Source organism: Mesocricetus auratus, unplaced genomic scaffold (genome assembly GCF_017639785.1).
Source record: "Mesocricetus auratus isolate SY011 unplaced genomic scaffold, BCM_Maur_2.0 Super-Scaffold_100707, whole genome shotgun sequence".
Lineage (NCBI taxonomy): Eukaryota > Metazoa > Chordata > Mammalia > Rodentia > Cricetidae > Mesocricetus > Mesocricetus auratus.
This window is the reverse complement of record NW_024429269.1, coordinates 673,025-688,619: the sequence shown is the minus strand read 5'-3', so window position 1 is coordinate 688,619 and position 15,595 is coordinate 673,025. Positions and strand designations below refer to the sequence as shown.

At 43.5% G+C, this 15,595-nt stretch overlaps 1 protein-coding gene across 1 annotated transcript in view; it reads right to left on the bottom strand.

Annotated features, from left to right (window-relative positions):
- Dock5 (dedicator of cytokinesis 5) overlaps nt 1-15,595 on the bottom strand; it is a 184,230-nt gene that overhangs the window by 34,697 nt on the left and 133,938 nt on the right. Inside the window, exons 26-33 of the mRNA XM_040740571.1 lie at nt 15,131-15,267; nt 12,569-12,664; nt 9,450-9,548; nt 6,906-7,000; nt 5,277-5,355; nt 3,335-3,435; nt 1,506-1,564; nt 955-1,109 (exon numbers count right to left, since the gene is read on the bottom strand). Coding sequence (XP_040596505.1) covers nt 955-1,109; nt 1,506-1,564; nt 3,335-3,435; nt 5,277-5,355; nt 6,906-7,000; nt 9,450-9,548; nt 12,569-12,664; nt 15,131-15,267 — 821 coding nt within the window. The remainder of the gene's footprint in view (nt 1-954; nt 1,110-1,505; nt 1,565-3,334; nt 3,436-5,276; nt 5,356-6,905; nt 7,001-9,449; nt 9,549-12,568; nt 12,665-15,130; nt 15,268-15,595) is intronic.

Genomic DNA, 15,595 nt, shown 5'->3' with positions numbered 1-15,595 from the left:
GCATCATTACCCTGGGCATCTATCTTATTTTTGTTTCTTGTCCGAGTCTTGGTGATGGCAATGTTAACAGGTTTGTAGATGTTGCAGATGTGAAGCTTGAGTCAATTTGGTTGTTAACTTGGCTCTCTCTGGGATCAGCTGGGGGAAAGCCTCTGGATAGGTCTGTGAGGTAGAAGAGAGGAAGACTCTCCCCAAGAGTGGGCAGTCTGATATAAAAGATGCACCCTTTGCCTGCGATTGCTCCTCCTGGAGCGTGTATCTACCCTATTGCTGTCACCGCTGCCACCAACCAGCTTTGCTGTGAACAGGGCTCAGATTCGTTGACTTTCCGACTTGTACTAAAGACCAGAGACTCATCAGGAATTCTCCAGGCCTTCAGCTCTTATCAGACTGCTAAGGCATCCAGTCTTAGGGGCTGAGCAGCTGTGGGCTCGAAGCTTCTCTAGTATGAAGACAGTCGTCGTTGGACTACCCAGACTGGACTGCATAAGTCAATACAATAAATGGGCTTTGTAATCTGTGTTCAGAGTATCTGTTCCGTTCCTCTTATAACCCTGACTAACGCAGAATATGGTAAATAAAGGGAGGTCTAGCGAAAGCTCCAGAAAACTAAAACTCTCAAAGGTGAGTGCAGGGATGGTGGGAGCTGGACCACAGCACCTGTTCTCAGCCCTCACAGGTTATGCCTTCAGGCATATAGGAGGAAGATGTTCCAGGCTAACATTTCATCTTCTAGAGACAGTGCCGACTTAAGAAAGACATGGAGTGCAGAGACTTCTTCCAGTGTCTGAGCCAGAGGACCCAACCACACGTCTGATGCATTTACACAATGAAATGTTAAAAAATAAGTTTTAAAATGCACTTTTCATTCGAGCTGCTACCTCTCCATTTAGAGATGACAAATCAAAAGTCAACTGTTCCACGGAACTAAGACCAGGGGCTGCTGCTTCTTACCATATGGAAGTTGCCATTGCCGCTCAAATTGAACTCACACTGCATCATATCGAAGAAAATGGGGATCGTGGCTTTACGGAGCTCCACTTCAGGGGTCAGAGTGACTTCCAGAATGGGACCCACCATGGATGGGATGAATTTGATTTTGTGAGGCCCTTAGATGGAAGTAAATGAGGATATTAGAAGACTGTATCACTATAAGCCCCACCTTAACAATATTCCTCCAGGGGGCCCATAAGGGAAGAAAAAGTTCATGTGGACACTGCATGTCAATCAAGAGATGGCGGCAGAATGCTGTTCTCTGATAGTGTGTGGTGACACAGTGACAGAGGGCTCATTGTCAATATCCTAGGCGAGACAGTATGGAACCCACAAGTCTACTTTTGTGCATACAGATAAATCTCAGGGTTATGTAAATTAAAATAAGATTCATTATGGGTGTTTGTGTTTAATGCAACCTGTACAGAGAAAACCTGTACGGGGAAAGCTTTAGAACAAAAACCAAAAAATAAAGAATTCATGCAGGAGCTTGTGCAAGTTCAGACACTCACCCAAATTATACCACATGTCCCGGATCCTGAAGCCAATTTCCTTCCTCATGTCCCCATATCTAGGAAGAAGATCATTTAAAATAATGACTTGCAGCGGAACTGAGCAGCAAGCAATACAGTCATCTCTTGGCATTTCAGGGGCTGGCTCTAAGCTCCCCAGACCCCTGAGTCCTTTACATAGAATGGCTTAGGGCAGTGGTTCTCAACTTCCTATTGCTGAAACCCTTTCATACAGTTTCCTCATATGGCTGGTGACCCCCAATCATAAAATTATTTCATTGCTACTTTATACCTGCAATTTTGCTACTGTTATGAATCACAATGTAAATATCTGATATGTGACTGTAAAAGGGCCATTTGACCCCCAAAGGAGTCGTGACCCACAAGTTGAGAACCATAGGCTTAGGGATTTTGCATGTAAGCTACACACAGCTTTCTCAGCACTTCAAATGATCACTTAGATGACTCAGAATATCTAATACAAAAGACTGGGCAGGCTGCTTATGGTGGAATATTTGCTTGCTATGTGCAAGGGCTTCTGGGAAACTAACACAGGCCACATCTGGTCTTACAATCCCTACATTCCCATCATGCAAGGGATCTCCTAAACATTATTTTCTTCAAATTCTTAACTGGAAATATCTTCAGAAGCCAGAATTTTTATTTTTTGATCCTATTTTGAATCCTCCTACCAGTTCATTTGCATAAAAATGTTTAATTTAATTTCATTATTAATATCAGGTAAGCCTACGTGACCAAAACTGCTACCTAAAGTTAACAAACAATGTCTATGTCTATGTTTTTGCACCTGGTAGGTTGATTTCCACTAAAAGCATGCATGAGGAAAGACCCTCTATAACTATAACATGATTGGCTTTACTTCTCCAAATTTTTATTTCTGTTGATATGCACACATATTTTTAGATGGGTTATATATTGACAGTCTATTTTTCTTTGACAAAAACCAGAATCAATCCTAACTAGAATTATTTTTTGATTTGTAACCAATTATCTTCATTTGTAGTTGCTTAAGCCAATTCAAATCCATCTTCAAAGAGGTCCTATTGCTACCAAAGATGTTTTAAAGCATGAGGCAGATCAAAGGACCCTCCTTAAAAAATAAGCATCTCTCATTACTTACCCATTAGGGAAATCTATAAAACAGGCCATACATTGTATCTTTTAAAGGAGTCTCAGAGTCTTAGTCCTTAGTTATCGATCTTTGTAGAGAGAAACCACAGGTTGGGGAATATTAAATAACTTGCCTAGTTTCCAACGTATCACAGCAAGTGAAAACAGAGCCAAAATTTCAAAGTCTTTAAGTAATAAATTCAGAGTGCTTATCAATGACAGCCTCTGAGCTTCCAGGCTCTCAACGAACCCTGAAACAGACCTGGGAGAATGCCATAAAACATGTGACTGAGCTTCCTGTCATTCCTGAATACAATTCCATTTTGAATTCCAAGCTATGAATCTAAGGGATAGATTTAGGTTACATTCGAGTTTTCTTATTTCTTCTTTGCAAAAAGCAAGGAGACACTGTGCCTGCAATTTTGGTAAAGTGGCAGCAGGTGGCGGTAGATCCCAGGCAAGGGCACCTCACCAGGCACAGACTCCATCAATAGCATAGGAGGAGAGGAGGGGATGGAGAGGCATTAATAAAATAACATGAATGTGGAGGAATTTCAGATCTAGTGAGTGATCGCACATAAAACCTACATCGTCAACAGTGTGAGCAAGTTCCTGTTTCTATGACAACCTAATACTGTTGAACAGAGACAGACAAATCCACCTTCCCCACGGTCACCGAATCTTTAAGGGACACTTACTTTTTCACAATCTTGTTGCGCTTGGCTTCTGAGAAAGTTTCGAGCTGGAGGGACTCATGGGTGAGAAAAGCTACAGCCAAATGGAAGTAATTGTTCCAGAGCTATGCAGGATGCATCAAGTGGGCAGGGCAAAACACAAATAACACCAGTGAGGATCCAGATAAAACACCCACGTGTGGGAGAGTCACGCTGTGGAAAATCCAAATAAAACCCACAGGACTTCTTGTTCCTTCTGGGGTTTCAATTATTCACCATTAAAAGTTTTAAGGCTTAATATTAACCTTAAAAAAAGCCCAAACTTTACATTTTTCTTTACCCTGGGGGCATAGGAGAAGTACTGCCAAGAAACATACCTATTTATAGCAGGTGGCTTGGCAGTATGTATCAAAAGCCCTCCAGTTCTGCCAGACTTTTGAGCTAGTAAATACTTTCCTGATTTTTTTTTGTTCCTGATAAAGTAACTGTGGCTAGTTAAAAACATCTCAACCAAAGAAGGTTCTCACAGCTATTCAATGTAACAAAAATAGGAACAATCAGAATGTTCCTAACAATTTGGTTACTATGTCACAGGCCAGCAGTGCAATGAGCCGTATTCAGCCATTAAAAATACTATGAAAGATGTTTAACATCATTGGAAAAAAAAAGTCTTAGGTTGTGGAAAAAGTAAAGGAAGTAGACAAATGGATCATTAAAGAGTTACACGGCTCAAATCTATTTTGGTTTGCATATGTACCATACATACATACATACATACATACATACATACATACATATATACATACATACAAACACACATACATTATACAACCTGCTCTGGTTATGACTCTCTAGCTTAAAGGTTGAGATACAAACAAAATGCACACAAGAAAAGCACATCACCAAGAAAATGTCCCCTGAACCTAAATCCCTGTAAAAGCTGGGACCTGATGTACCTTCACCAGGCACTGGGATACTGCTAGGTGCACACACAAATATCCTTCTATTTGTTACAGGAAAGGATAAATGAAGATGAAACTACCAGATGCCTGGGTTTGTTTTTATTTCTGCAGGTAGGGTCTTGTTATAGCCCTGGCTGTCCTGAAACTCACTATGTAGATCATCTTGGTCTGGGACTCACAGCAATCCACCTGCCTCTGCCTTCTGAGAGCTGTAGTGAAAGGTGTCCACTACCATACTCAGCCACTACCTGTTTCACAGGTATTCACGTAATAGTGACAGTGTGCTTATGAAATTGCTTATTTGCACATTCATGCCTGTGTGGACAGAATCAACACAAAATCTTAACCATGAAGGCCAGGGTGAGAACAGTCCACTTATCCATAGTTTGCTTCCTGATACTTTAGGACCTTTGGTCTACTGTGGTCTGAAACCATCAGCATTTCACTTGACTCTCATTGACTTTGAGTGTCCTGTGATCGTCCTATTTGGTGTTAACCTCACACAATGTGTCAAATGCACAAAGTAGACATCCCATAGGTCTGTGTGCATAGGAGCATAGCAACGAGAGGCATTAAAGAGTCAGGCTCCCCCTGGTGCTCCTGGACTCCTGGACTGAATCTCAGAGAAAGAACACTGTAGACATCCCATAGGTCTGTGTGCATAGAAGCATAGCAACGAGAGGCATTAAAGAGTCAGGCTCCCCCTGGTGCTCCTGGACTCCTGGGCTGAATCTCGGAGAAAGAACACTGTATTTGTGTTTCCATCGAGCTATACTTTCTATGACAGTATTGCTCACATTTCCTTTTACGTGCGCTACTTTTGTGTAGTGAAAAACAAACCATTTTATTGTGTTTGGAGGACTCTCTTTTTGGAATTTGTGCTTTAGGAAACTGGCAGGCCCTTTTGAAAACCCCTTTTGACAGTGATGAAATCTGAAATGCCACTGTTTCTGCTGGCACAGCCCCTTGCTATGCAAAGGCCTTCCAGATGGGTGGATGCTTACCTGAAGCTCAAAACTGGTCTGGTCCATGAAGCTCTTTGTGAGAACTTCAGCAAACTGATTGATGGCACGGAGGAAAGCTCTGGGGAGGAAAGAGCAGATGAATAAGGCAACACTGTACCCCTGGGGATGTTTCCCTACCTGCTCTGGACACAGACTAATACTCCTGGGCTTGGCTGGGACAATTAATATAGCCCAATAGTGTCCTTGGAGGCTGTCCACAGAGCACACTCTACAGAAGGGTATAGCACGAGTTAACTGAGGATGGAACAGACACTGCAAGGCCAGGCTCTGTGCGCACCAGAGCAGGTGGTTTACAATTTGCTGTCTTTACAGGTGAGCATTCTCATGAAATTGTCCTTGAATCTGCCATCTAATTGGGAAGGGACTTCCTACCAGGGTTATGGCGTGTTGACAATGCTTATGCTGATTTGGCTTATGTGGCTCATTAACAACATTCTAAAGCTGTAATATTATAGCTATTCAGTTCATCTCATGTCTATTTGGCAAGCATCTGTTGCTAGGTAGCAATTCTAAGGTCCTGCTATAGCTGTTGTGCTCAAAATTCCAAGTCGTGGTCTAAGAAGATTGCAGCAGGGTACTCTTTTTAGACATCTAGTTGTTCTCCAACAGAGAACATGAAAAAGAATTATATGATAGAATTTTAGAGAGATACAGGAAACCAAAAGGAAGAAAAGATCAACAGACATTTCTGAAGGGCTAGGTATTGGAATGCGGTCCAGGAATGGAGTCGTGTGAGGAGAAATCTGAGAAGGCTCCAAGAAAACAAGACAAGGGTCTTGTGACCTCAGTTTCTTCAAAACATGTAATGGTTCCTGGAACATGTTTCTGTGCTCCTCCCAGGTGTAGCAGATAGGAATAAGTTTATTTCAGATTACTCATTATTTCTTGTTATTGTCTTCAATTACATGCTTAAAACATTCTTTATATGGAAAAACATGTTTTTGCCACATGCGGCTTGCCCTTGTGATTGTATACAGCTTGAACTCATGAGAACGTGACCCACGTGGCCTTTCTTAGCCCTCGGAGTATAAACTGTCTGAGGCTCTGAATAAAGTATGGCATGAGACTTTAGTCTGTCTCATTTACAGGTTCCATTTTCCCAGGTCCCACCGCCTCTAGAGCAGTGGCAGCTGGGGATGGAGGTTTCCAGTGGAGGTGATGTTTCAGAAGGGCCATGTGAGTGGATGAGTGATTAAGTAGAAGAGAGTAGAAAAGGCACGGCAGGTAGAAGCAGAGTGTGAGAACGAGGATACATTCAGGAACCAGGAGAAGCCTGGTTGGTGCACAAGCCGCATGCTTACAGAGGATGTGGCGGGAAAGGCAGGTAGGACCTTGAACATCAGGATGAGGGGTTTGCATGGAGCAGGCAGAGCTGATGGCCAGTGGGGATTAACATGAAGATGGTGAGGACACTAACCCAGGCAAACAGAGACAGCAAGCAGGGAGAACTTGGTAGCCTAGTGAAAAGGAGTTTCTAAGCACCCATATCAGGGTCAGGAAAGGGGGAATACCCTCTTCTCACATGCCAGGTTTGAAGCACTTGACTATGTACAGCAGGTCAACACATCCAAGGTCAAATGCTTCCAGAATGACTATGGACTCTCTCACCTGCTCTGCGTCATATTCATGACCATCCAATCTTTGGCATACACATTCTTTCCAATCAGATCCTTAAACATAATGAAGGTCTCCATGAGGAAGTCCTGTGGAGAACAGTGGAGGAACGGTTTGGAAAAGAAGCTCACTCACAGTCTTTCTTTCAACAAGTGGACAGAAGGACTCCTATTTGGGGACAACACATTGATTATCTCATACTTGTGGCCTTCCCCATGAAGTTATTATGGGCAATGCATTCTTACACATAGCCTGTATGTGTATCTGTATACCACAAGTATGCCTGGAGTCCATGAAGGTCAAAAGCTCGTGTCAGATCCCTTAGATTTGAGTTACAGATGGCTGTGTGCTGCCATGTGGATGCTGGGAATCAAACCTGGGTCCTCTGTGAGACCAGTCAATGTCATCTCTCCAAGTCATCCACCTTTTTACAGATTTTACTTCAATTCTTCCTGTCTAGTTAGGACAGAAGAAATGTGCCACACAAACAGGACAGTCATAATCTTGCAAAAAAGGCTGCGTCAAAGTGGCCTGTGAGGACTGCAGAAAGGAATGACACAAGTGTACAGAGCACAGGGCAGGAGAGATGACCGGTCTTGTCCCGAGGAGGATGTGAGCAAAAAGCAACTCAGAAATAGAATAGGCAGGCTAAAAAAACAAAACACAAGAGGTTTTGAAACCATTTTTACTACTAAGTTAAATTTAGACTTTTTTCCACTGGGATTGCTGAAAAGAAAATCTAGTTGTTTGCTTCTCAGAATCCATGCATACAGTCCCATGGGGAAAAAAAAAGGGCACTGTACAGTGACAGGAACATGGCATAGAAAGGATGTCCCTCCCAACCATCTACCCATTTATCTACCTACCCAGCTATCATCTACCTTTCTGTCATCCGCCTACCTGTATGTGAGATGATATATATGATCAATTTTGAGACAGAGACTCTTATCACCCAGGGTGATATTGAAACAGGCTACGTAGCTGACAGGATAACCTTGAACTGTGGATCCAAACTGTCTTCCTGTGAACTCAGACCATCCACACTTTACTTACTTTCCATTAAAAACAAAAGACAAGAAAAAGAAAAAAACCCACTAGGGTATGTATGTTCATGCAGCCCATAAGAATGGAACTACTTCATAGACTTTGACTACAAGCACAGCACAAGGCTAGGCATTTCCACGCATGGATGTAATCAGCATTCACATTAATCCTCCATGTAGACATGTAGACAGGATCTTACAGATGAGGTAACTGGTTTAGCAAGATCAAGCAACTTGTTTCATTTCACATAAGAACTCAGAATGGCCACAGTTCAGACAGGTGATAACTGCTACACCATCTGCCCTGCAGGAGAGCACATGCTGCTTTAGTGGCCTATTCCACTCCCTTCCTCTGATTTGTCCCTTGCTCCGGGTCACTGTAGACACATCCGCATGTTGGGTCCTGAACCATGCTGCCTCTACTTGAGCTCCCCACTTATGCTTAAGCTGAATGGACCAACACATGTAGGACTAACAGTGATAAATTCTCTCCATTTATTTCTTTTGTCTATGTGGGCAATGTAGGAAGGAGGATGGGAGAGGAGAGAGGGAACTGTATCTGCTTGGTACACCAGCCACACAGGATGGTGAGGGTGGAAAGCAGAAAAGTCCAGACCAGTGGTTTTCAACCTTCCTAATGCTGTGACTCTTTAATACACAGTCCCTTGTGCTATGGTGATCCCCAACCATAAAACCATTTCGTTGCAACTTCATAACTGTAATTCTGCTACTGTTATGCATCTTAATATAAATATCTGATATGCAGGACATCTGATATGCGACCCACAAAGGGGGTCACGATCCACAGAATGAGAACCACTGATCTAGAGCACAAACAAGAGTGAGCTACCCATGGATGACTGGAACCATCGGAGCATCAGTTTGCTAATCCAGTGCTCAGCACATGAGAGAACGTCTTTATCAACAGCTTAATTCCACTAGCAGTTCCCTGGAAACCTTAGAGGCATGCTTATAGAAACCACGAAAACAACTTTTCTTTTAAAAGCAACAGGAGATCATTTCCGAATACCGTGAGGACAGAGGGATAGCCCCTAATTGCTGACCACTTGCTAAGGAGCCAGCACTCAGCCACGGAGATTTCATGCATGGTACAAGGAATCAACACCTCCTCTTAAATGGGATAAAAACTGTTTCAGAAGAAGGGCCCACACTAAGTCTACATGTAATGATCGTTTAGTACGGTTGTTGAACTCTTATTTAAATGTTATCAGGTTGAAGTAAGCATCCATTCCTTTTTGTCACCCCTGTGGACAGCCATTCACACTGCAGTGGTCGGGAAGGGAGCCTTGAACTCACAATGCTCGGCTTCAGTTACCGGTCATTAAATGTAAGAAATCTTCAGAGGGGTCTAGCGGAACTCAGGAGATGAGGCAGGAGGGTCATGAGTTTCAGGTAGATAGGGGCTACCAGACAAGAATTGTCTCAAAACAAACAAACACTTTAGTGTTGCCAAGACCCAGAGCAGACAACTTACAATGATGTCCTGTCTGGTTTTGAAGGTGCTGATGTAGTGGCTGTAGTGACTGTCCTCCATCTGCCGTAAGATGGCGATCATGCAAGCCACAAAGCCGCCCTGCAAGGAAAGAAGTATAGTCAAGGTTCCATAGGGTAACTGATGAAGAAGGCTTTGGGTATCCTGGATTTTTGGCTCTTCTCCCTACTGAGCTCTGAAAAGACACCTAGAACTGGAAACACTACTTCCAAAGGTCTAAAAGCATGTGTTTTTCAATTCAGCTTAGAGCACATCCTAGTTAGGAGTTAGGAAATCCAGAGCCCCTAGGCATCCCACCAACAGTCATGGCTTCTGGATTCCTCTAGGTGTAGGGGCATTAAGATCTTAACTAGGAAGATAGCCGGTGGTGTTGCAGACCTTTAATCCCAGTACTTGGGAGGCAGAGGCAGGTGGATCTATGTGAGTTCGAGGCCAGGCTGGTCTACAAAGTGAGTTCCAGGACAGTCAAGACTGTCCCACAGAAAAACCCTGCCTCGAAAAAATCAAAAAATAAATAATAATGATGATGATAATAATAGAAAGAGTTGCTGGTAGCCCAGGCTCACCTCCAATTAATTCCCTATGTAATGGAGGGTGATCTTGAACGTCAGATCCTCCTGCCTCACCTCCCCACTGCTGGGTAACCGGTGCATACAGCCATGCATGGTTCATTCCATACTGGGGATCACAACGAGGACCGTGTACAGACCGGGCAGGTATTCTCTCAACTGAGCTATGCCCTATCCCATTTGTTGACATTCTTTACTTATTTAACTATAACAATATCTTCTTATTATTGGCTTATAGTAGTCTTTGTATGTAAGTTAATTACTGATTTTCCACATGTGGTGTATGACCTTGACTTCACATACCTATTTTCAAATATAGGGATTATATTTTTATCAGGAAAAAAATCTAGTTTTTCTTCTTTATTACTATTTAGAAACTCAAGAATCCCTTCCTTACAGGATCAGGTACATATCTATTTATGTTTTATTGAGGCTGTTCTAGTATTTAATTTTTCACATAGAATTTTTCATTTCATTTGACATTTATCTTGAAGGTATAGCACCAAATGAAAGATGAGCAATTTTTCCAAACTATTCATTTGCTTTACAAACTATATTAATTAAAAATATTTAGTTTATTTACAGAAAGGTAAGGGTCTTATCATATGGTCAAAATTCTACCTGTAAACTCCCTTGGTTCTGTCTTAGGAAGAGATACACATATAGACACATACATATAAACAAATACACATATATACACACATGCATTGACATACACAGATATACACATATTCGATTGCAGGAGTCCAATATGATTTTAATTATTCTTTTATATTACTTATACTTGACTGTTCATTCATATCTATCTCACTTACTTTCACGCTGATGCTTATGTGACTCAGGGGATGAGAATTGTCCTTTAAATATCTAAAGTGTTACTACTGTTTGACATAAAGGCCACTAAACACACCTATTCCTAAACCACCCAGCTGGCCAAGGGCTCATTAGTTCATTAGCTTTTCAGCCAACTTTTTCAGGTTTCAAAGAAATGCTGATCATTTCAGCTAAAAGGGGTAATTATACAAGCCTATCCAAACACCATGTTGGACACTGAGATGTACCCATGAATACACAACACTGCCTAGACTCTGGCCTGTTTGTTTCAAGTGTTCTCCAAAAACCCTTTTACCCAGGGCAGGTTGGCCCCCACTTCTGTGCCAGGGAAGGACAAATAACAAACAGTAAGGCTGCTGAAAACAGAATATCCTTGGGCTGGTGAGATGGTTTAGCAGGTAAAGGTTCTTGCTGTCAACCTGATGGCCTCAGCTTGATCCCTGGGACACACAGAGTGGAAGAAGTGACTTCTGAAGGCTGTTCTCTGACCTCCATACATACATCATGGTACATGTATCCCACACCCACACACCCACACACCCACACACCCACACACACACACACACACACACACACACACACACACGATGTAATTTAAAAAAGAACACAGTGCCTTTAAGAACAGCTGGAAGAAGTACCCATGGAGGGAATGGGAAGTCGGAAGCTCAGCCATGGATAAAAAGCAATTTCTTGGGAGAGCTCTGGGCTGACTGCCTCAACTTCACCAGCTAATTGCTGCTGGATTCTTGGGAGCTTCCTACAAATTTGTTTGCTCTCTCAACAGGACCACTCCAGGTGCCTCTACTAGATGCTGTAAACTCTGGATTTGATGATAAATTGCTATCTGTTTGCTGCTTCTCACAACCTGCTAGTTGCTGTTTATTCTTTTTTTTTTTTTTTTTTTTTTTTTTTTTTGGTTTTTCCGAGACAGGGTTTCTCTGTATTGTTTTGGAGGCTGTCGGTCCAGCCTGGCCTCGAACTCACAGAGATCCCCCTGCCTCTGCCTCCCGAGTGCTGGGATTAAAGGCGTGCGCCACCACCGCCCGGTGTTGTTTATTCTTTTTTTTTTGGTTTTTTTTTGAGACAGGGTTTCTCTGTGGCTTTGGAGGCTGTCCTGGAATTCGCTTGGTAGTCCAGGCTGGTCTCGAACTCACAGAGATCCATCTGCCTCTGCCTCCCGAGTGCTGGGATTAAAGGCGTGAGCCACCACCGCCCGGCGTTGTTTATTCTTAATAAGTCAACTATTCAAAATCAAAACCATGGCTCTCATAGATCATTTTTTGGACCATACAGAACAGTCCTCTAATTAAAATCTAACCTCAGCTTTCAGTCCAATCAGTAGAAGCTTTTTTACTTTAATCATGACACCATTTAGCTTTTCGTCATTATTCTGGCTTCAATTTAACCCTTTATTGACAACTATTTAGGCATTATGGACAGGGCACCTGTCTTTCTAAAAACACACCAATCACAAATTCTTGATGACATCTGTCATTTTCCTTGGAACTAAAAGGTCCTGGTGGTTGGTTTTCCTGAAGGAAATTCAACCCAACCTGGGGCAGAAAGCTCATATAGAAGCTGAGAAATGCTTAGAACTTAGAAGTATGGTATGGGAAGCCAACATGAGTTCAGGGCTGAGCCACTGGTGGAGAGGAGTGAGACTTCGTGCCTGCAGTGTGGGCTAACCAGGAGACTCACGATGTGAGGAGACTGCCGGCTCATGCCAATCACGGTCCGGTTGATCCTTCTCAGCAGCCTCTCCATGATCAGTTGCACGTGTGTTGAAGTGGGACCCTGCAGGAGAAGCATAACTGTGACATCATCCCCAGCTAACGATGCAGAGCAGCTAACGGGTACCCCGGACAGTCAGGCACATACATGGGAAGTGAAAGAAAAAGCATGAAGCTCTTGTTGCTTCTGTGAAGGGTCAAAAACAAACAAACAAACAAAAAACAAAAAACCAAACAAAAAGAACTCCCCCCAAAACAAAATTCAAGGTTAGGGGTTTATTGTGCAGTAAATGTTCTGTGACTCCTTCTCAACACAAATATTAAAGCCCTAATACCCTACAATATCAGAGGACCTCTGGAAGGTAAAGTCACGAGGGTTAGGCAGGCACTGATCTGACAGGATCTGTGCTCTCACTAGAAGAGACACCAAGGGGGAGGGTGTGCATTTGCTCCTCTACTCTCTGCCTACTGTTCCGTGTATTCATGGAGTAGAGACCTCAAGAGCACACAGAGGGAGGGTGGCCACCCACAGGCCTTGAAGAGTGTCCTCACCGGAGTTCAGTCGTGCTGAAACTCTGACCTCAGACTTTCAGCTTCTAGAACTTCCAGGAAGTAGACGTCTGTTAAGGCTCCCTACTCTGTGGTCTGTTACGGAAGACGAGGCATCCTTACTCTAGGACTTAATGTTCTGGCAGTCACATGTGACTCTAAGCCATTATCCTACTTGGCTGACCATTAGCTTTCATCACCGTGAATGGAGAAAGGTAACAGTGCTCTTAATGGACTCAATTGTTCAAACTCAAAACAGTCCCAAATACATGCTTTAGTTCGTTCCCTTCCCACAGTTGGCACTATCTCTCTCAGCTTCAGGGCCTCCATTTTGCCAGTGGTATCGACTGCAGCTTCTTGGTTAGGGGTAGGAGCCCATAGTCCACTTGCCCCCTCATGCCGGGACCCTATTTGGCTTGAGCCTGTACAAACCTTGTATGAGCTGCCACTGTAAGAGTTACTTTTTAAAAAATGCTATGTATATGACATGACTGGTTGTATTTTTTTTTCAAACCGCTATCAATTCCCAGAGACAGCATTGCAGGAAAATGTTTTCCACTTTATAATGTGGTTTCTATAAGTGTATGTAAGAATAAAGGGGGGAAGGATTATCTATCACGAATAAATATCAAATGAACTGTACTGTGAATTACTGGGGCTCAAAGATATGGAAAAGACAAGCTTGGGGCTTAATCAGAGAAAACAATGGTACCTTCACATGCTTCTGGGACCAAGGCTGGCATAGCAAAATTACAAAAGCACCACGGGAATGACAAGCTGGGATAAGGTGGGCCATGGAGCTATGGCTGACCTAGTCAAATGGCCGTGGGACAAAGTGTGAGCATCTTTTGTGTCCTTTGGTAGAGTAGAATCTAAAGATACTGCTGAGAAGCACAGACCAAAACTCACAAGTGAACCTCTGACCTGTGGGAACCCTGCCCCCAGCAATCATCATGGAAACACAGTCTGATATCTAGAGTGAGAGTCTTTTTCTTCTGTACCATCGATGCTCAAGAGAACACACTCTGTCAAGTTTCCAAGTATCTCCAGCGGGGCCTGGACATGTTATCCAGGAAATCCAGGCAGGGGGTCCGCTCCTGTTTATATGAGGTGGGGCTGGGGATTAGTTCACAGAGAACATAAAAAATGTAAGCATTTCCAAAGGGCTTCAGAGACAGTAAAAATGTCACGGAGAAGACAAAACAACTTAGAGGCTCAAGAGGTTTCTGCAGGAAAATCATCTTAGTGGGTCTCAGCAGAAATTAGTTCTTGTCTTTCTGTAAGGTGTGTGTGTGTGTGTGCGGGCGTGCACTTACCCGTGCATATGTGGGTGTGTGCTCATGTATGTGTGGAGGCCAGTGCTTTTCTCCTTCTCACTGCCTCCTTTGCTGAGTCAGGGTCTCCCCCTGGAGCTACAGGTCACTATTTTGCCTGGACTGGCTGGGCTAGTGAGCCCTGGGGGTTTGGCTGTCCCTACAGGACAGTGCTGGGGAACCTAAATTCAGGTCCCCATGCTCACACAGGAAGCTCTTATTTGATGAGTCATCTCCCCACCCATGTATTTACAGATTTGTTTGCTTGCTTGGTTGGTTGCTTTCTGAGATGGAATCTTACCAAGAAGCCCTGTCTGGCCTGGAACTCACTAGATAGATCAATCTGGCCTCAAACTCACAGATCTACCTTCTTTTGCCTCTTGAGTGCTGGGATTAAAGTGTGTACTATAACACCTGACCAACTACAGAGTCCATAAAAGGACTGCTAATGACCTCAGTGGTAAGCCAACTAGCCCAGTGAGTCCCCTCGTGCTTGTGTCTCAGCCTAATGTGAAACATGGCATCTTTAGTCCATTCTAAAAAGGACACCGCTTGCTCTTCTCCTTCATAGTTCCTATATTGCCTGAGATGAGGAGAGGCCACAGAGTTTCCTGTTGGGTACAAAGAGACTAGCAGAGACTCAGACCATAGAGGAGGCCTGGACTCACCACATCCTTCCTGTCCAGCACCTCTAGGATGTTGCTTAGAAGCTGTGAGCTCGCCTCGTGGTCGGGTTTGCTCGAGTGGTCATCCAGCTGGCCACTGAGCTGGTCTGTCAGCAGCGGTAGCAGCACCTCCCTGCACTCTGGAGAAGAACAGAAAATGGCTCGCACAGTGGCTCACACGTAACTACCACCAGACCCGCCAGCTCTCTCTGCAACTATACTTTTCTCTGAACACCCTGCCGCCGGCCCAGCTAGCAGAGCACACAGACTTAGGTGTGGAGTTTCAACCTTGACCTTGGAGTTCATACTTCAAGATGTGAGTACTGACCATATTTTTTCTTTCATCAATGCTGGTGATTAAGGGAGGGCTCTCTTCCTCTATGATTGAAACACACACTGAAGCCCTAACAGTGTGTAAATTATGTAACAATTTTTCCAGCTTTCAATATTCAAGTATATGTGTGTGTG